Raw genomic sequence first — 20,115 nt, 5'->3', positions numbered from 1 at the left:
GCCCATATCAACGTAGAATCTAGCACAAACTTACTTCACCACCTCCATAGGAGGCAAAGTTTGTAAAACTGATTTGTGGGTGTGGTGAGGGGTGTATTTATAGGCATTTTGAGGTTTGGGAAACTTTGCCCCTCCTGGTAGGAATGTATATCCCATACGTCACTAGCTCATGGACTCTTGCTAATTACATGAAAGAAATAAAAGTTTTATTTAGATTTTAGCTGTGAAAATGTTTCATTGTTCCTACATGTGACATGAACTACCTTTTTATCACACTAAAAACCAAATGGTTATTAACCTTTAAACTGAGCATTAAAAAGTCCTGAGAACAATATGACACACGTAAGAGGCCAATAAGGGTACCGAGTGGTCAATGCAGCTGAATTTGATGAATCCAAGAATCGTGAGATGAATCTCTACGACCGATAACAGAGAACCTATGAAATAGACCCCGTAGAAGGAGATCATTGAATTCAAATAGGCAATACTCTCCTCACATCCCTCTGACATTCACTGCACGCTGAGAGGAAAACCGGGCTCCAACCTGCTGCGGAGCCCATATCAACGTAGAATCTAGCACAAACTTACTTCACCACCTCCATAGGAGGCAAAGTTTGTAAAACTGATTTGTGGGTGTGGTGAGGGGTGTATTTATAGGCATTTTGAGGTTTGGGAAACTTTGCCCCTCCTGGTAGGAATGTATATCCCATACGTCACTAGCTCATGGACTCTTGCTAATTACATGAAAGAAATAAAAGTTTTATTTAGATTTTAGCTGTGAAAATGTTTCATTGTTCCTACATGTGACATGAACTACCTTTTTATCACACTAAAAACCAAATGGTTATTAACCTTTAAACTGAGCATTAAAAAGTCCTGAGAACAATATGACACACGTAAGAGGCCAATAAGGGTACCGAGTGGTCAATGCAGCTGAATTTGATGAATCCAAGAATCGTGAGAATAGCTGCATGAAGAATGTTTTCTTACACACTGAAATACCGTTATTGATTTTTAATAGAATATATACAATAAAAAGGGGGTTTTGCAATGCCCTTGTCTAATGTGTTTAACCCCTGCTACATAGTGAAATATATAATGAATGGTGGTCTTGCATCCCACTCCTATTCTACTACAGAAAAGATGCAGCTCCGAAGACAGTTAAAAGGGGACAATAAAGTCAAATTAAACGTTCATGATTCAGATAGAACATGCCATTTTAAACAACTGTCCAATTGACTTTCTATTATCTAATTTTCATCATTCTCTTGGTATACTTTGTTGAAAAGCATATCTATGTAGGCTCAGCAGCAATGCACTACTGGGAGACAGCTGCTGATTAGTGGCTGCACATATGGGCCTCTGGTCATTGGCTTACTCAATGTGTTTCGCTAGCATCCAGTAGTGCATTGCTGCTCTCTTTAACAATGGACGCCAGGAGAATGAAGCAAATTTAATAATTAAAGTAAAATGGAAAAGGTTTTTTGTTTTCATTTTATGCCCTATCTGAATCACAAAAACATTTTTTGGGGGTTTCATGTCCCTTTAAGGCAGCATACATGTATACCTTTTAAACACCAGTGGTGGTTCTATACCATAATATTTAGTGGTGCTAAAAAGGGCATCACAAACCCAAATATCAAGGTTGGAAATGGTGGACCTTATCTTCTACAAACTATTCCTTGGTAGAAGAGCATCGTTTAATTTATGTCCACCATTATGCAGACCACAATTGCATTTTTTATGGTCTTACAGGTATTAATACTGTGCTGAAAGCACTTTACTAACTATAGAGTGTGCCAGAGTAGTCAGGGGGGGGGGGGGGGGTAGCTGGAGCAGTATGGGGTATCTCAGGCAGCACAGGATCAGTCTATGCGAAAGGCTGACACACAGTGGTCACATGGTATGGTTAATGGTGGTGTTTGGAAGGTTTGCGGGCATGACAGGGCAGCTGGGATTAGGGTGTCAGTGTTGCTAGGTGGTTTATGGGTGGTCAGTGCCATTATGGGAAGGGTTTAGATGTTCTATCTAGAAGGTTCTACTTAATGCAGATACAGACCTTACTGATGAGAGTTTTTCTCCTTTCTTCCAGTCCCATAGGACGATGGTGTGATTGTCATCAATGCCAACGGAGGCCAAACGCTTCCCATCAGCTGCAAGTAAGAACAGCAATGAGAGGTTTGTACTGTAGGACGGAGATGGACAGCACACATGAAATATGTATCTGGTGTTATTGGTCTAACTTACAACCTTAGCTCCTCATAGGGTTAACAATATACCTCTATGAGTACAAGTGGGTCAGCTAGTGGATCATTCACTTTATTCTTGTCCAACCCTTGAAGATAAACATTTGACAACCTACAATAAGAGATACTTTCTTATAATGCTATTTAAATCAGTATGTTAGAACAGAGATGAAACAATCAGCTGATTAGTAACCATGGTTACAACCGCTCTCACCCATGAGCTGATTATTTCACCTGTGCTCTAGTCAAGATATCATGAAATCTGGCCTGTTAGCGGTACTTGCGGACTGGAGTTGAGAAAGTCTGTGGTAGAACATAGTTTCGCAGAAGGAAGATAAAATGGATTGCTGGGAATTTCCGCAAAAACTCAATGTTATTGTTGAGTGATACATCATGAGGCTATGTACACTGCATCACAAGCAGCTGATTATCTTCATTGTTCTTGTTAGTGCTGTATCTATCATGCATCAAAAAGCAATCCCCTGAATATTACATCTAACCAAGCGCTTCATAGGTATTTACATCTAATGAAAGAGCTGCCAGGAAAAAGGACGCTGGCGCTTGACAGAAAATGAATCAATTTACCCTGCTTAATAAGCAACATGAATTCTATCAAGGCACAGCACTTGATCCTATCATGATGTGAGCATTAGATAACTTTTACTATCCCAGTGCAATTACCTTTAGCACAGAAATGTAAAAATATACTGCAGTAGATTTGTCTGCCAGCTGTTTTTAAAGGGACACTGAACCAAAAAAAAAATATTTCATGATTCAGATAGAGCATGCAATTTTAAGCAACTTTCTAATGTACTCCTATTATCAATTTTTCTTTGTTCACTTGCTATCTTTATTTGAAAAAGAAGGCATCTAAGCTGCTTTTTTTGATTCAGAACTCTGGACAGCACTTTTTTATTGGTGGATTTATCCACCAATCAGCAAGAATAACCCAGGTTATTCACCAAAAATGGTCCGGCATCTAAACTTACATTAGTGCATTTCAAATAAAGATACCATGAGAATGAAGAAAATTTGATAATAGGAGTAAATTAGAAAGTTGCTTAAAATTGCTGTTATATCTGATTCACGAAAGAAAAAAATTGGGTTCAGTGTCCCTTTAATTATGTATTAGAATTTCCTGTATTAGAATTTCCTGCATTTGGAAATTATACATCTACATAAGAAGTGGAATGTGTGATGTTAACAGACAACCTTCACCCGAATCAGGGTAAATTTAAAGTGACAGACCGATAATTTTTATTTTGTGAGTCAGATAGCGCATACAATTTTACTCAACTTTTAAATTTACTTGTTTTATCTAATTTGCTTTGTTAAATTGGTATCCTTTGTTGAAAAGTATACTTAGGAAGGCTCAGGCACTGGGAGCAAGCTGCTGACTGGTAGCTGCACATCTATGCTTTTTGTGATTGGCTTGTGTTCCGCAAGTTCCCAGTAGTGCATTACTGCTCTTCAAGAAAGGATACCAAGAGAATGAAGCAAATTTGATAATAGAAGTAAATGGAAAAGTTGTTTACAAAGTATTCTCTGTTTGAATCATTATTAAAGAAACATTTTGGGTTTCATGTCCCTTTAATGCTGAAAATTAGTTAAGGGTTGTGGGAGCAGAGGTGAAGGCAACAGTCAACCTAAAAATAATATTGGAAGCAATGGTAGGCTCATTCATTTAGTAACCAGGGGCACGATCCGATAAACGGCGTAGTTTGCGGCGCAAGCGAGGGAACCCGCGTTGCCCGCAGTTTTAGCTCGCAACTCGAGCTATCCCATATACGGCGCCGTCAGATGCTAAAGTGCCGTAAGTCGGATAAACCAGCGATGTCCAGAAATCTGCGCAAGTACAAATTTCTGGCGTCGCCAGTGACTTACAGCACGTTAGAAACTGCCGGCGCCTACAAAACCTGACTAAAGTCTAAATCACCCGCACTGTCTAACACGCCTCCCTAACATAGCCCGACACGTCTAACCCTCTATCCGCTATCCCCCCTCACTAACCTAACAATAAAATATGTATTAACCCCTAAACCGCCGCTCCCAAACCCCGCCGCAACATAATAAAGTTATTAACCCCTAAACCGCCGCCAGCTATATTAAATCTATAACCCCCTAAAGTGAGCCCCTAACACCGCCGCCATCTACCTTACCTACCCCCTAAAGTGAGCCCCTACCCCGCCGCTATCTATTTTAAAATTATTAACCCCTAATCTAATCCCCCTACCCCGCCGCCATCTATATTAAATTATTCAACCCCTAAAATACTAAACTATCCCTACCACTAAACCTAAGTCTAACCCTACAAATAGCCCTGAAAAGGGCTTTTTGCGTGGCATTGCCCCAAAGTAACAGCTCTTTTGCCTGCCCTTAAAAGGGCTTTTTGCGGGGGAATGCCCCAAAGTAACAGCTCTTTTGCCAGCCCTTAAAAGGGCTTTTGGCGGGGCTTTGTCACAAAGTAAACTGCTCTTTTGCCTATAATCTACATCCCCCTACACCGCGGCCACCTATAATAAATGTATTAACCCCTAATCTAATCCCCCTACACCGCCACCAGCTATATTAACTATATTAACCCTAATTATATTAGGGTTAATATAGTTAATATCGTTATTATATTAAATATATATATTAAGTATAATAACCATATCTAACTCTAACATCCTAACTAAACTCTTATTAAAATAAATCTAATATTAATATTATTAATTAAAATATTCCTATTTAAATCTAAATACTTACCTATAAAATAAACCCTAAGATAGCTACAATATAATTAATAATTACATTGTAGCTATGTTAGGGTTTATATTTATTTTACAGGTAAATTGTTAATTATTTTAACTAGGTATAATAGATATTAAATAGTTATTAACTATTTAATATCTACCTAGTTAAAATAATTACCCAATTACCTGTAAAATAAATCCTAACCTAAGTTACAAATACACCTACACTATCAATAAATTAAATAAACTACAAATATCTATCTAAAAATACAATTAAATAAACTAAACTAAATTACAAAAAACAAACAAACACTAAATTACAAAAAATAAAAAAAAGATTACAAGATTTTTAAGATAATTACACCTATTCTAAGCCCCCTAATACAATAATAAAGCCCCCCCAAATAAAAAAATTTCCCTACCCTATTCTAAATTAAAAAAAGTTCAAAACTCTTTTACCTTACCAGCCCTTAAAAGGGCCTTCTGTGGGGGCATGCCCCAAAGAAAACTGCTCTTTTGCCTGAAAAAAAACACAATACCACCCCCCAACATTACAACCCACCACCCACATACCCCTAATCTAACCCAAACCCCCCTTAAATAAATCTAACACTACCCCCCTGAAGATCTCCCTACCTTATCTTCACCACGCCGGGCAGAACTCCTCATCCGATCCGGGCGATGTCTATCCAAGCGGTAAAGAAGAAATCTTCATCCCGGCGATGTTTTTATCCAAGCGGCAGCAAAGTCTTCTTCCATCCGCCAGCATCTTCCATCAAGCGGCATCTTCAATCTTCTCTCCACCAACGCGGAGCATCCATCCCGGCCGACGACTGAACGACGAATGAGGTACCTTTAAATGACGTCATCCAAGATGGCGTCCATCGTATTACGATTGGCTGATAGGATTCTATCAGCCAATCGGAATTAAGGTAGAAAAATCTGATTGGCTGATTGAATCAGCCAATCAGATTCAAGTTCAATCCGATTGGCTGAACCAATCAGCCAATCAGATTGAGCTTGCGTTCTATTGGCTGATCGGAACAGCCAATAGAACACGAGCTCAATCTGATTGGCTGATTGGTTCAGCCAATCGGATTGAACTTGAATCTGATTGGCTGATTCAATCAGCCAATCAGATTTTTCTACCTTAATTCCGATTGGCTGATAGAATCCTATCAGCCAATCGGAATTCGACGGACGCCATCTTGGATGACGTCATTTAAAGGTACCTCATTCGTCGTTCAGTCGTCGGCTGGGATGGATGCTCCGCGTTGGTGGAGAGAAGATTGAAGATGCCGCTTGATGGAAGATGCTGGCGGATGGAAGAAGACTTTGCTGCCGCTTGGATAAAAACATCGCCGGGATGAAGATTTCTTCTTTACCGCTTGGATAGACATCGCCCGGATCGGATGAGGAGTTCTGCCCGTTGTGTGGTGAAGATAAGGTAGGGAGATCTTCAGGGGGGTAGTGTTAGGTTTATTTAAGGGGGGTTTGGGTTAGATTAGGGGTATGTGGGTGGTGGGTTGTAATGTTGGGGGGTGGTATTGTGTTTTTTTTTCAGGCAAAAGAGCAGTTTTCTTTGGGGCATGCCCCCACAAAAGGCCCTTTTAAGGGCTGGTAAGGTAAAAGAGCTTTGAACTTTTTTTAATTTAGAATAGGGTAGGGAATTTTTTTTATTTTGGGGGGCTTTATTATTTTATTAGGGGGCTTAGAATAGGTGTAATTAGCTTAAAAATCTTGTAATCTTTTTTTTATTTTTTGTAATTTAGTGTTTGTTTTTTTTTGTAATTTAGTTTAGTTTATTTAATTGTATTTTTAGATAGATATTTGTAGTTTATTTAATTTATTGATAGTGTAGGTGTATTTGTAACTTAGGTTAGGATTTATTTTACAGGTAATTGGGTAATTATTTTAAGTAGGTAGCTATTAAATAGTTCATAACTATCTAATAGCTATTATACCTAGTTAAAATAATTAACAATTTACCTGTAAAATAAATATAAACCCTAACATAGCTACAATGTAATTATTAATTATATTGCAGCTATCTTAGGGTTTATTTTATAGGTAAGTATTTAGATTTTAATAGGAATATTTTAGTTTATAATATGAATTAGATTTATTTAATAAGAATTTAGTTAGGGGTGTTAGGGTTAGATAGAGTTAATATAGTTAATATAAATACTATAGTAACTATATTAACCCTAATATAATTAGGGTTAATATAGTTAATATATATAATGTAATAACTATATTAACTATAATATACTTAGGGTTAATATAGATAATATAGCTGGCGGCGGGGTAGGTAGATTAAATTAGGGGTTAATAATTTTAATATAGATGGCGGCGGTGTAAGAGGCTTACATTAGGGGTTAATACCATTAATATAGGTGGTGGCGGTGTAGGGAGGGCAGGTTATAGGGCAAAAGAGCTGTTTACTTTGGGGCAAAGCCCCGCAAAAGGCCCTTTTAAGGGCTGGTAATAGAGATAATTATTTTAGGGGGATTAGATTAGGGGTTAATAATATTCATATAGCTGGCGGCGGTATAGGGGGATTCGATTAGGGGTTAATAATTTTTATATAGGTGGCCGCGGTTTAAGGGGTCAGATTAGGGGATAGATAAGGTAGATGGCGGCGGTTTTAGGGGCTCACAGTAGGGGGTTAGTTTATGTAGATGGCGGCGGTTTAGGGGTTAAATATTTTATTAGGGATTGCGGCGGGGGATCGCGGTTGACAGGGAGATAGACATTGCGCATCCGTTAGGTGTTAGGTTTTATTTAGCAGATCGCGGTTGACAGCTAGATAGACATTGCGCATGCGTTAGGTGTTAGGTTTTATTTACTCAGCGTAAGGCTTCTTACGGCTGCTTTTTGTGGCAAGGTGAAAATGGAGTAAGATTTCTCCATTTTCGCCACGTAAGTCCTTACGCTGTATATTGGATACCAAACTGCGCTGGTTTGGTATACCTGCCTATGGCCCAAAAAACTACGGGCGACGGCAGAAATATACGGGCGTAACTTCTAGGTTACGCCGTATATGTGATACCAAACCCGCGCAAATATTGGCGTCACCGACTTTTGCGGGCGACGATTTTTATCGGATCGACCCCCAGGTCTAAAATCAACAGAACTGATCAGCTAAGCATTATCAAACATAAAAAAACATGTTGAGTCAGTGAAATATACAGTGTATGCAATATTTCATAGCTTATGTGTATAAACATTATAAGGAGAACTGGAGACAGCTGTAGCTTTTATTTGAGTCTAGCTGTGCAGTACACTGGGGTAAATTTATTAACAACTTCTTCAGTGTCACACAGCTGAGCAGGCCTTAGCAAACCTATCTCACCACACCGCCTGTATGTTATACATGATGCTTTATACCATAACCACTCACAGATTTCCTTTCTTATATATCACTATTGCACCTTCCCCTGATGCTCAGCTGTAATTCCCTATGAGCTAAGATTGTTACATCCCAGGTTGCCATAACACCCTGCACAGCACTAGGTCCATTACCATATGTGGGGCAAATAGGCAGCAGCTAAAGGTAATATGTTCTGAATTCCATTTAAATGTCACTTAAAATTGGGCTCCTATTTAGAAAAAAAAAATCTTTCTAGTGCCTAATATGCAATACATAAGTTAAAAGCCATTTTGTGAAAGAATCTAATAATAATGAATATTTTTACTGTTTTAGTTAAATTATAAATAGTGCAATTGTAACACACCCACCTAGCACATTTTATGTGAATTTTAGGTCAGCGGTTCGAATCTCATATGACCACTAGACTTAATTGTTATTTTATATTTTCTACATTTATTTTTATAATATATACATTTTAAAAATGATATATATGTATATGTATGTATGTAAAAATGATATATATGTATATGTATGTATGTAAAAATGATTTACATTATCCATGTATTATTTATCCTTAAGTCGGATTGTTACTTACTGCAATTGGGTTTGTGACTACGGTTGCCACCTCACATCAGCCATGTTTTCATAGACAATTATGAGTTACACATGCTGCAGGGTATGCAGGGAGGAACATGAATAGTGCTGTCCAGGATCACTATTCGTGTGCTGTCCAGGGCTGCAATTCATGTTCCCCCCTGCACACCCAGCAGCATGTGTAACTCATAAGTCTCCAGGAAAACATGGCGGAGGTGGCAACCCTATTTGTGACGGAGCATCAAGCAGTTGCTGACGGTCATACACCTTGTGACATAGTCTGTATGTATATCCTTGTATGTTAATAAATTGTTTTACGCTTTACCTTGGAGTTCCTGATTATCCTTAGGAGCCGAGGGGCTTTGTAACCAACAGCCTGATGCTTTGAGCTAAGTGATAGCTCTTTAAAGTGTGACTACCTGTCCTTTCTGGATTTTTCATTAATATTCTTACATTACTATTATTTTAGTAATTTCTTATATTACTATTGTTTGTTTCCCATTTTACCTTAGGAGGTATATGAATCCTTGCTCTATATAACTACCGCTGCTGTTTTTGCACTATCTATATATCCTTACCATTGGGGTTGTATACACTTATTATTTTTTTACTTAGTTTATATGCTTTTAAGTGTACACATTTATTGAGTGATTACCTTTGATTTTTTGTGACTTTAATTTATGTTGTGTTAATAAAATATCAGATTGTTGTAATATTGCTGTTTACTATGACTATATTACTTAAGTGCAAGTAGTGTATCTCAACAACTAGAGCTAATACAAAAATTCTGAAGTCATATTTGTTTTTTAAGACCCAAAATAAGTTAAGTATGACTATTTTTAGGAAGGAAACAAATTAAAACATTTTTTGTTGAACAGTGTTAAAGGAAAGGGGGGGGGGGGTAATAATAAAATTATATTTAATCTTTTTTCTACTAAATATAATTAAACATTTTATATTACTATCTTAAAATGTTCCATGTCCCTATAATAAGGCTCTTTAGTGTGAAGCTGTTTTTGGCTGCAGCATTGAGGACCTAATAAGTGAACCTCAATAAAACTGACCCAGTGCCAGGAATAGTCAATATAAATGGTATTTTTGATAACTACTATGGCATTCCTAGCACTGCCCAGACCTCTCATTTCAAGTAGAGAGAAACAATCTGAGTCTAAAACAATTTGCAATCAAAATATAATAATTTGATGTATCAGCCTTCATTTAACAGCAAAGCATGGCGCAGCACACAAAACAAACACTGCTGTGTTTTTGAGCTGAATTACCAGAATCAATATTACAGACTCAATGACTAAATCAGAATAAAGCCCCCCCTCTAAATGTGACACCATTATGCTGTTTAAGGTCCAAACAAATTACTTAAATTGTTTATTCATAGGATCAGGGTTGCCCGCAAGGGTTGGGGGAAGTCTCATTTAATCAGGTAAATGGCTGTTTCATTTTCAGGGTATTAAGGAGAAAGGTTCTGACAGCTCTGTAATGGATGGATGTAGATTAGCAGTTCCTTATTCAGCTGGGAGAGACCCACATCTGGCAGATTGTACACATAATCTGCTGCTCAGTGCATGGGCTTTTAGAAGTGCTAATAAGGCAGACTTGATGTTAGTTATAGAATCCAAATCCACAGTCCCAACATAGAAATATAAACCTCCAAAGTGGTCCTTTTGTGCCAACTACATTTTAACCTTTTTAAAGGGGCTAAAAACATGTTGATGGGTTTTTGCACAGACCAGAATGAAATCAATGGGGTTATATCTCATAAAGTGGTAGGTCATAAGTAATGCTGTTTTCTATTTCAAGAAGTAAGCCACATCGCTTAGTCCGGCCAAACAAAAATCAATTTGGCTGACCTGGTGCATGGACCACAGAGGCCATTCCATTATCTAAGCTGAAATGAAAGCCAGTGATGTGTAGTTTAATATAACGGCTTTTAAGATTTGTTGGTTGTAATGATCTATGAATCTTAGCTATAATATAAAGGATTTCATAATGTACAGTAGTGAAGCATATTGTACATAAGCAGAAAATCAGTAGACTATACAGAGTCCCCCCTCCCTAGAAAACATGTCCTGTATTTTACCACACAGAACACTTTAAAGGAACAGTCAACACCGATGAAAACGTTATCCCATACCTTAGATCAAGCAAAAAAAAAAAGAGCCTGCACCACATCCCATCTTCAATAACACTAACGTTAGGTGGCTAATCTTCAATGAACATTTAGTTAACAGCGGCAGATATGGCCGCCAAACTCCTCCCCCTGTTACGTAGGAGGCTTCTTGCTTTAAATCCATACTCGTTCACAGGGACACTGTTCTATTTCTAATGCGCACCCTCGCTATTAGAAATAGAGCAGTGTCTCCGTGAATGCGGCTAAAGAATCTAGCCGAGGATTTGATTCGCATTGGCTGAAGACTTAGATAAAAAGCCTCCTATGTAACTGGGGGAGGAGTTTGGAGGCCATATCTGCCGTTGTTAACTAAATGTTCATTGAAGATTAGCCACCTAATGTTAGTGTTATTGAAGCTGGGATGCGGTGCAGGCTCTTTTTTTCTGCTTGATCTAAGGTATGGGATAACGTTTTCATGGGTGTTGACTGTCCCTTTAAGTCTCTCCTCAATTCTCGATTTAGGGCTAGATTACAAGTGGATCGATATACTGAGCTCCCAATTGTGCTTTAACTTTGAATATTGCGACCGCGACTACAATGGAGCGTGAAAACTGGAGAAAAACTAATACCCATACTCGCGCACTAACCCAACATGAAATATGATGAATATTTTACATTCCAATGTTCTTCACAAAGAAGAATATGTTTTATTTATTCTAAAATAAATATTTCTATAAAAATCTGAAGATTTTTTGGTAAAATATCTATCTATCTATAAATATGATATGATTATTTATGCAAATTATGACACTTAGGGAAGTCTCCCTAAGTGTGATGTGGTAATCCAGACGTGGACGCGTTGCTCAGTGTGCCTAGAGGGATATGGCTGCACTTCACTGACGAGGCCCACAATAGGCCGAAAAGTACGTCTGGGGTTTTGCTATTTCTCTTGTTCAGAGAGGGATTGGCTGGTATTTCGGGACTGGACTGCACTGTTAAGTCAGGATCAGACTGATATGCTACAGGAAAGTTCTTCTCTGTGAAAGGCACATATTGAGCAAAAAGAGGCTGCTTCTAGGGTGGTAACTAGCCATAGAACAAGCTATTATGCTATTGTTCGTTCCCAGGTTGAGCGCTTCTCTCTTTTTATTTATGCAAATTATGACACTTAGGGAAGTCTCCCTAAGTGTGATGTGGTAATCCAGACGTGGACGCGTTGCTCAGTGTGCCTAGAGGGATATGGCTGCACTTCACTGACGAGGCCCACAACAGGCCGAAACGTACGTCTGGGGTTTTGCTATTTCTCTCGTTCAGAGAGGGATTGCCTGGTATTTCGGGGCTGGACTGCACTGTTAAGTCAGGATCAGACTGATATGCTACAGGAAAGTTCTTCTCTGTGAAAGGCACAAATTGAGCAAAAAGAGGCTGCTTCTAGGGTGGTAACTAGCCATAGAACAAGCTATTATGCTATTGTTCGTTCCCAGGTTGAGCGCTTCTCTCTTTTTATTTATGATTATATATAGGTATAGATATATACAGATTTATATATATATATATATATATATACACACACAGGTAGCCCTCAGTTTACACCGGGGTTAGGTTCCAGGAGGATTGGTTGTAAATCGAAACCGTTGTAAATTGAAACCCAGTTTATAATGTAAGTCAATGGGAAGTGAGGGAGTTAGGTTCCAGGCCCCTCTCAAAACTGACATAAGTAACACCTAATACATTATTTTCATATTTTCAAATCTTTGAAATGAAGACTTTAAATGCTAAACAGCATTATAAACCTAATAATATAGATTGTATCATCATCAAACTTAGTTTAATGAACAAAAACATTTGCTAAACATCACCTAATAAAATAATTACACAACAGACTGCATCATCATCATCAAACTAAGTTTAATTAACAAAAACGTTTTTTTACTTGCATTTTTCTGCAATCAGTTCTCTGCATTGTTAGCATGTTAGATAATATTGGGTCTGCACCTATTCTATGCATTTCAATCTGCAGTGATTAATAAGCAGTTAAGCACCTTCAACTCAAGCAGCTGGACAGGAAGATAATAGGGAAGTGGCTGCTCGATAGCTAATGTCTGCTCTGTGTACACAGATCAATTTCAGACCTGTTAAGTTGCATAACTTTGCTGCAAAACAAGCAGACAGCTCCACCTACTGGCTATTTTAATTACTGCACATGACTGAAAAAAAAGGTTGTTATTCTAAAACAGCGCAAACTGAACCGGCGTAAACCGAGGGCCACCTGTGTATGTATATATATATATATATATATATATATATATATATATATATATATATATATATATAAATAAAAAGAACATATTCTTATGTGAAGAACATTGGAATGCATAATATTTACAGTGCAAGCATACAAACAATTCTTTCCAATTTATGTCCAAAATCGAATTTACCTCTTTCACTTGATATCCTTTATTGACATTTTTAATGAGAGCATATGGAGGAGAGTGCACGTGTCATGAGCACTATATGTTTGTAAAAATGTCATACAGTGCCCTAGACATGCACTTTCCTGAGCCTGCCTTAGTATGGTTTCATGGAAAGGAATAACAAAGGATACAAAGAGAAAGAGGTAACTGATAACTGAAATAAACTGGAATGCTTTTAAAATGACATGCTAAGTCTGAATTATGAAAGTTTAACTAAGGCTACCATGTCCCTTTAAATTTCAGTGTGACACAAAACCTTTACTGTATTTCCCTCATAATAATGAATAAAATAATCTAATCACAGTTCTGTAATTACTGTACTTTCATAAAAAAGTATTTTACCTGAAAAATCAACGGCACAAACTCCATATTGGTGATGTCCTTTTAACACAGAAAGAGGTTTGATTGTCTCAGTGTCCCAAATGTGAACTGTGCTATCCCGGCCAACCTGAAACACAGTTAATAGATGGGAAACGTGCTTGTCGCTTTCAATAAAAACACGCATGTAATGACTTTAATTAGCCATTGTCTGCACACAAATATCAACACCCAGAGAGCCAAGACTCATACATACTAGGGATGGGGGAATGTTTCAGAAAATTCACTAGAAATATCTAATATTGGCTGCATTTGTTCTGCATAACATTTAATAGTTTGCTAAAACGTTTATTAAAGGGACACAAAACTTTTACTTTTATTATTCAGATAGAACATAACATTTTAAACAACTTCCCAATGTACTGTTATTATCAAATTGTCTTTGTTTTCTTGTTATCCTTTGTTAAAAAGCTGGAAGGTAAGTTCAGGAGCGTGCACGTGTCTGCAGCACTATATGGCAGCAATTTTGCAACAATGTTATACATTAGCAACAGCACTAGATAGCAGCACTATTTCCTGTCATGTAGTGCTCCAGACGTACACGCTACCTATTTAGATGTCTCTTCAACAAAGAATAACACATTCTTGTCATTTGTCATTTTTTAAATTGTACTCTCTATCTAAATCATGAAGGAAAAATGTTGGGTTTCATGTCCCTTTAAAGGGACATTAAGCTGTGGTCTTCTGTTGTTTTGAAGTTTAGTAGTTTTTAGACAGGTGTCAGGTAAGTGGAAACTATGAAATGTAATATATAATACCAGGGAGGGTAGGAGGCAAGGGGTGAGGAAGCAAGGCATCTCAATAGTGTTGCAAACTTTGGAACATAATTGCCCCATTTATATACTGAGGCTTTGCTTAGCTGGGGATTAAGACATCAGGGGCGCGATCCGATAAACGGCGTAGTTTGCGGCGCAAGCGAGGGAACCCGCGTCGCCCGCAGTTTCAGCTCGCAACTCGAGTTATCCCATATACGGCGCCGTCAGATGCTAAAGTGCCGTAAGTCGGATAAACCAGCGATGTCCAGAAATCTGCGCAAGTACAAATTTCTGGCGTCGCCAGTGACTTACGGCACGTTAGAAACTGCCGGCGCCTACAAAACCTGACTAAAGTCTAAATCACCCGCACTGTCTAACACGCCTCCCTAACATAGCCCGACACGTCTAACACGCCTCCCTAACATAGCCCGACACGTCTAACCCTCTATCCGCTATCCCCCCTCACTAGCCTAACAATAAAATATGTATTAACCCCTAAACCGCCGCTCCCAAACCCCGCCGCAACATAATAAAGTTATTAACCCCTAAACCGCCGCAAGCTATATTAAATCTATAACCCCCTAAAGTGAGCCCCTAACACCGCCGCCATCTACCTTACCTACCCCCTAAAGTGAGCCCCTACACCGCCGCTATCTATTTTAAAATTATTAACCCCTAATCTAATCCCCCTACCCCGCCGCCATCTATATTAAATTATTTAACCCCTAAAATACTAAACTATCCCTACCACTAAACCTAAGTCTAACCCTACAAATAGCCCTGAAAAAGGCTTTTTGCGTGGCATTGCCCCAAAGAATTCAGCTCTTTTGCCAGCCCTTAAAAGGGCTTTTGGCGGGGCTTTGTCACAAAGTAAACTGCTCTTTTGCCTACAATCTACATCCCCCTACACCGCGGCCACCTATAATAAATGTATTAACCCCTAATCTAATCCCCCTACACCGCCGCCAGCTATATTAACTATATTAACCCTAATTATATTAGGGTTAATATAGTTAATATAGTTATTATATTATATATATATTAACTATATTAACCCTAATTATATTAGGGTTAATATAGTTAATATCGTTATTATATTATATATATATATATATATATATATATATATATATATTAAGTATAATAACCCTATCTAACTAAACTCTTATTAAAATAAATCTAATATTAATATTATTAATTAAAATATTCCTATTTAAATCTAAATACTTACCTATAAAATAAACCCTAAGATAGCTACAATATAATTAATAATTACATTGTAGCTATGTTAGGGTTTATATTTATTTTACAGGTAAATTGTTAATTATTTTAACTAGGTATAATAGCTATTAAATAGTTATGAACGATTTAATAGCTACCTAGTTAAAATAATTACCCAATTACCTGTAAAATAAATCCTAACCTAAGTTACAAATACACCTACACTATCAATAAATTAAATAAACTACAAATATCTATCTAAAAATACAATTAAATAAACTAAACTAAATTACAAAAAAAAAAAAACTAAATTACAAAAAATAAAAAAAAGATTACAAGATTTTTAAGCTAATTACACCTATTCTAAGCCCCCTAATAAAATAATAAAGCCCCCCAAAATAAAAAAAATTTCCCTACCCTATTCTAAATTAAAAAAAGTTCAAAGCTCTTTTACCTTACCAGCCCTTAAAAGGGCCTTTTGTGGGGGCATGCCCCAAAGAAAACTGCTCTTTTGCCTGAAAAAAACCACAATACCACCCCCCAACATTACAACCCACCACCCACATACCCCTAATCTAACCCAAACCCCCCTTAAATAAACCTAACACTACCCCCCTGAAGATCTCCCTACCTTATCTTCACCACGCCGGGCCGAACTGCTCATCCGATCCGGGCGATGTCTATCCAAGCGGTAAAGAAGAAATCTTCATCCCGGTGATGTTTTTATCCAAGCGGCAGCAAAGTCTTCTTCCATCCGCCAGCATCTTCCATCAAGCGGCATCTTCAATCTTCTCTCCACCAACGCGGAGCATCCATCCCGGCCGACGACTGAACAACGAATAAGGTACCTTTAAATGACGTCATCCAAGATGGCGTCCGTCGAATTCCGATTGGCTGATAGGATTCTATCAGCCAATCAGAATTAAGGTAGAAAAATCTGATTGGCTGATTGAATCAGCCAATCAGATTCAAGTTCAATCCGATTGGCTGAACCAATCAGCCAATCAGATTGAGCTCGCGTTCTATTGGCTGATCGGAACAGCCAATAGAACGCAAGCTCAATCTGATTGGCTGATTGGTTCAGCCAATCGGATTGAACTTGAATCTGATTGGCTGATTGACTCAGCCAATCAGATTTTTCTACCTTAATTCCGATTGGCTGATAGAATCCTATCAGCCAATCGGAATTCGACGGACGCCATCTTGGATGACGTCATTTAAAGGTACCTCATTCGTCGTTTAGTCGTCGGCCGGGATGGATGCTCCGCGTTGGTGGAGAGAAGATTGTAGATGCCGCTTGATGGAAGATGCTGGCGGATGGAAGAAGACTTTGCTGCCGCTTGGATAAAAACATCGCCGGGATGAAGATTTCTTCTTTACCGCTTGGATAGACATCGCCCGGATCGGATGAGCAGTTCGGCCCGGCGTGGTGAAGATAAGGTAGGGAGATCTTCAGGGGGGTAGTGTTAGGTTTATTTAAGGGGGGTTTGGGTTAGATTAGGGGTATGTGGGTGGTGGGTTGTAATGTTGGGGGTGGTATTGTGTTTTTTTTTCAGGCAAAAGGGCAGTTTTCTTTGGGGCATGCCCCCACAAAAGGCCCTTTTAAGGGCTGGTAAGGTAAAAGAGTTTGAACTTTTTTTTAATTTAGAATAGGGTAGGGAAATTTTTTTATTTTGGGGGGCTTTATTATTTTATTAGGGGGCTTAGAATAGGTGTAATTAGCTTAAAAATCTTGTAATCTTTTTTTTATTTTTTGTAATTTAGTGTTTGTTTTTTTTGTAATTTAGTTTAGTTTATTTAATTGTATTTTTAGATAGATATTTGTAGTTTATTTAATTTATTGATAGTGTAGGTGTATTTGTAACTTAGGTTAGGATTTATTTTACAGGTAATTGGGTAATTATTTTAACTAGGTAGCTATTAAATAGTTCATAACTATTTAATAGCTATTATACCTAGTTAAAATAATTAACAATTTACCTGTAAAATAAATATAAACCCTAACATAGCTACAATGTAATTATTAATTATATTGTAGCTATCTTAGGGTTTATTTTATAGTTAAGTATTTAGATTTTAATAGGAATATTTTAGTTTATAATATGAATTAGATTTATTTAATAAGAATTTAGTTAGGGGTGTTAGGGTTAGATAGAGTTAATATAGTTAATATAAATACTATAGTAACTATATTAACTATATTAACCCTAATATAATTAGGGTTAATATAGTTAATATATATAATGTAATAACTATATTAACTATAATATACTTAGGGTTAATATAGATAATATAGCTGGCGGCGGGGTAGGTAGATTAAATTAGGGGTTAATAATTTTAATATAGATGGCGGCGGTGTAAGGGGCTTATATTAGGGGTTAATACCATTAATATAGGTGCGGCGGTGTAGGGAGGGCAGGTTATAGGGCAAAAGAGCTGTTAACTTTGGGGCAAAGACCCGCAAAAGGCCCTTTTAAGGGCTGGTAATAGAGTTTATTACTTTATGGATATTAGATTAGGGGTTAATAATATTAATATAGCTGGCGGCGGTGTAAGGGGTCAGATTATGGGATAGATCAGGTAGATGGCGGCGGTTTTAGGGGCTCACAGTAGGGGGTTAGTTTATGTAGATGGCGGCGGTTTAGGGGTTAAATACTTTATTAGGGATTGCGGCGGGGGATCGCGGTTGACAGGTAGATAGACATTGCGCATGCGTTAGGTGTTAGGTTTTATTTAGCAGATCGCAGTTGACAGGTAGATAGACATTGCGCATGCGTTAGGTGTTAGGTTTTATTTAGCAGATCGCGGTTGACAGTTAGATAGACATTGCGCATGCGTTAGGTGTTAGGTTTATTTAGCAGCTAGTTTAGAGAGTTACGGGGCTCCAATAGTCAGCGTAAGGCTTCTTACGGCTGCTTTTTGTGGCGAGGTGAAAATGGAGTAAGATTTCTCCATTTTCGCCACGTAAGTCCTTACGCTGTATATTGGATACCAAACTGCGCGGGTTTGGTATACCTGCCTATGGCCCAAAAAACTACGGGCGACGGCAGAAATATACGCGCGTAACTTCTAGGTTACGCCGTATATAGGATACCAAACCCGCGCAAATATTGGCGTCGCCAACTTTTGCGGGCGACGATTTTTATCGGACCGACCCCCAGGCTCTTTATGTGCTTTGACTGGAATTCACAGAACATACACAAAATACAGATTTACCTGGACATTTCTAGTTCTATTTACCTACTGCCCACAATCATTGCAGCAGCAAAGATAAAAATGAATCTTTACCTTTTAAAATGCCACCGAATTGTGAAACTTTCAATAGTATTTTCGCAATGTAAAATATAAAAAAATTCCTCATCATATCTACATATGATGTTAGCAGGTTAAACATATTGAGGTAATGTTACTTCCTAGTTTCAGGCTGTGCAACATTTACATAAACAAGAGTGCTTTATAGACGCTAAAGGATTAGCAATTTATCCCTTGCTTGCTTATTTTTGTACATGACAATTATGGGCTAGATTATGAGTAAAGCGTTATTTATTGCTTACACTCGTGCGCTAATTCCGATAGAAGTAAGATTTTTATGCGCATTGAGTAACGCTTGCATTACAAGCTGAAAGTACAATGTTAACCCGGCGCGTGCAAAAAGTCTAACTTCGAATATTGCAACTGCGTTAACGTATTCCCCCAAAGAAGCCAATAGAGCAAGAAAAGCAGAAAAAACAACAACCTACTTGCGCGCAAAACTGATTGCATTTCCTCAAGTGCTGTATATACATACTTAGACATGTATATGTATGTATCTCTATGTTAAATCCCTGAGACCTCATATCTTTGACCCTTATAACTTTTTTTATGCAATTTTTTTTTAAAATAATTTTTATTAGTGTTATTATGAGTGTAACTTTACTTTTAAATGTATTTTTGATGCATTTTGTGACACTTTTTATTCGAGCATAACATTTAACCAGAGCTCAGAGGCTGCGATATCCTGTCGCGCATAAAATTTATTGTGATCAAGCAATCACGTTTACTTTCAACTTGTAATACAGGCGCATTACATTCGACGTGTGCAAACAGCCACGATATTGCTTGCGTGCAACTGTTAAACGCGTCACTTATATTCTGGCCCTATGTGCTTGAGAGTAAGGGAGGTGATGAGGAACTTGATGATTTAACCGCCTACATTAAAGGACTATATACATTTA

General features: G+C 37.8%; 1 protein-coding gene across 1 annotated transcript in view; it reads right to left on the bottom strand.

Moving 5' to 3' along the window:
• Positions 1 to 20,115, bottom strand: part of EML5 (EMAP like 5) — a 261,422-nt gene that overhangs the window by 109,761 nt on the left and 131,546 nt on the right. Inside the window, exons 12-13 of the mRNA XM_053710836.1 lie at positions 13,890 to 13,995; positions 2,060 to 2,153 (exon numbers count right to left, since the gene is read on the bottom strand). Of these exons, the coding sequence (XP_053566811.1) occupies positions 2,060 to 2,153; positions 13,890 to 13,995 (200 nt within the window). The remainder of the gene's footprint in view (positions 1 to 2,059; positions 2,154 to 13,889; positions 13,996 to 20,115) is intronic.

This window comes from Bombina bombina, chromosome 1 (genome assembly GCF_027579735.1).
Source record: "Bombina bombina isolate aBomBom1 chromosome 1, aBomBom1.pri, whole genome shotgun sequence".
NCBI classification, from domain to species: Eukaryota; Metazoa; Chordata; class Amphibia; order Anura; family Bombinatoridae; genus Bombina; species Bombina bombina.
This window is presented reverse-complemented; position numbering and strand designations above follow the sequence as displayed.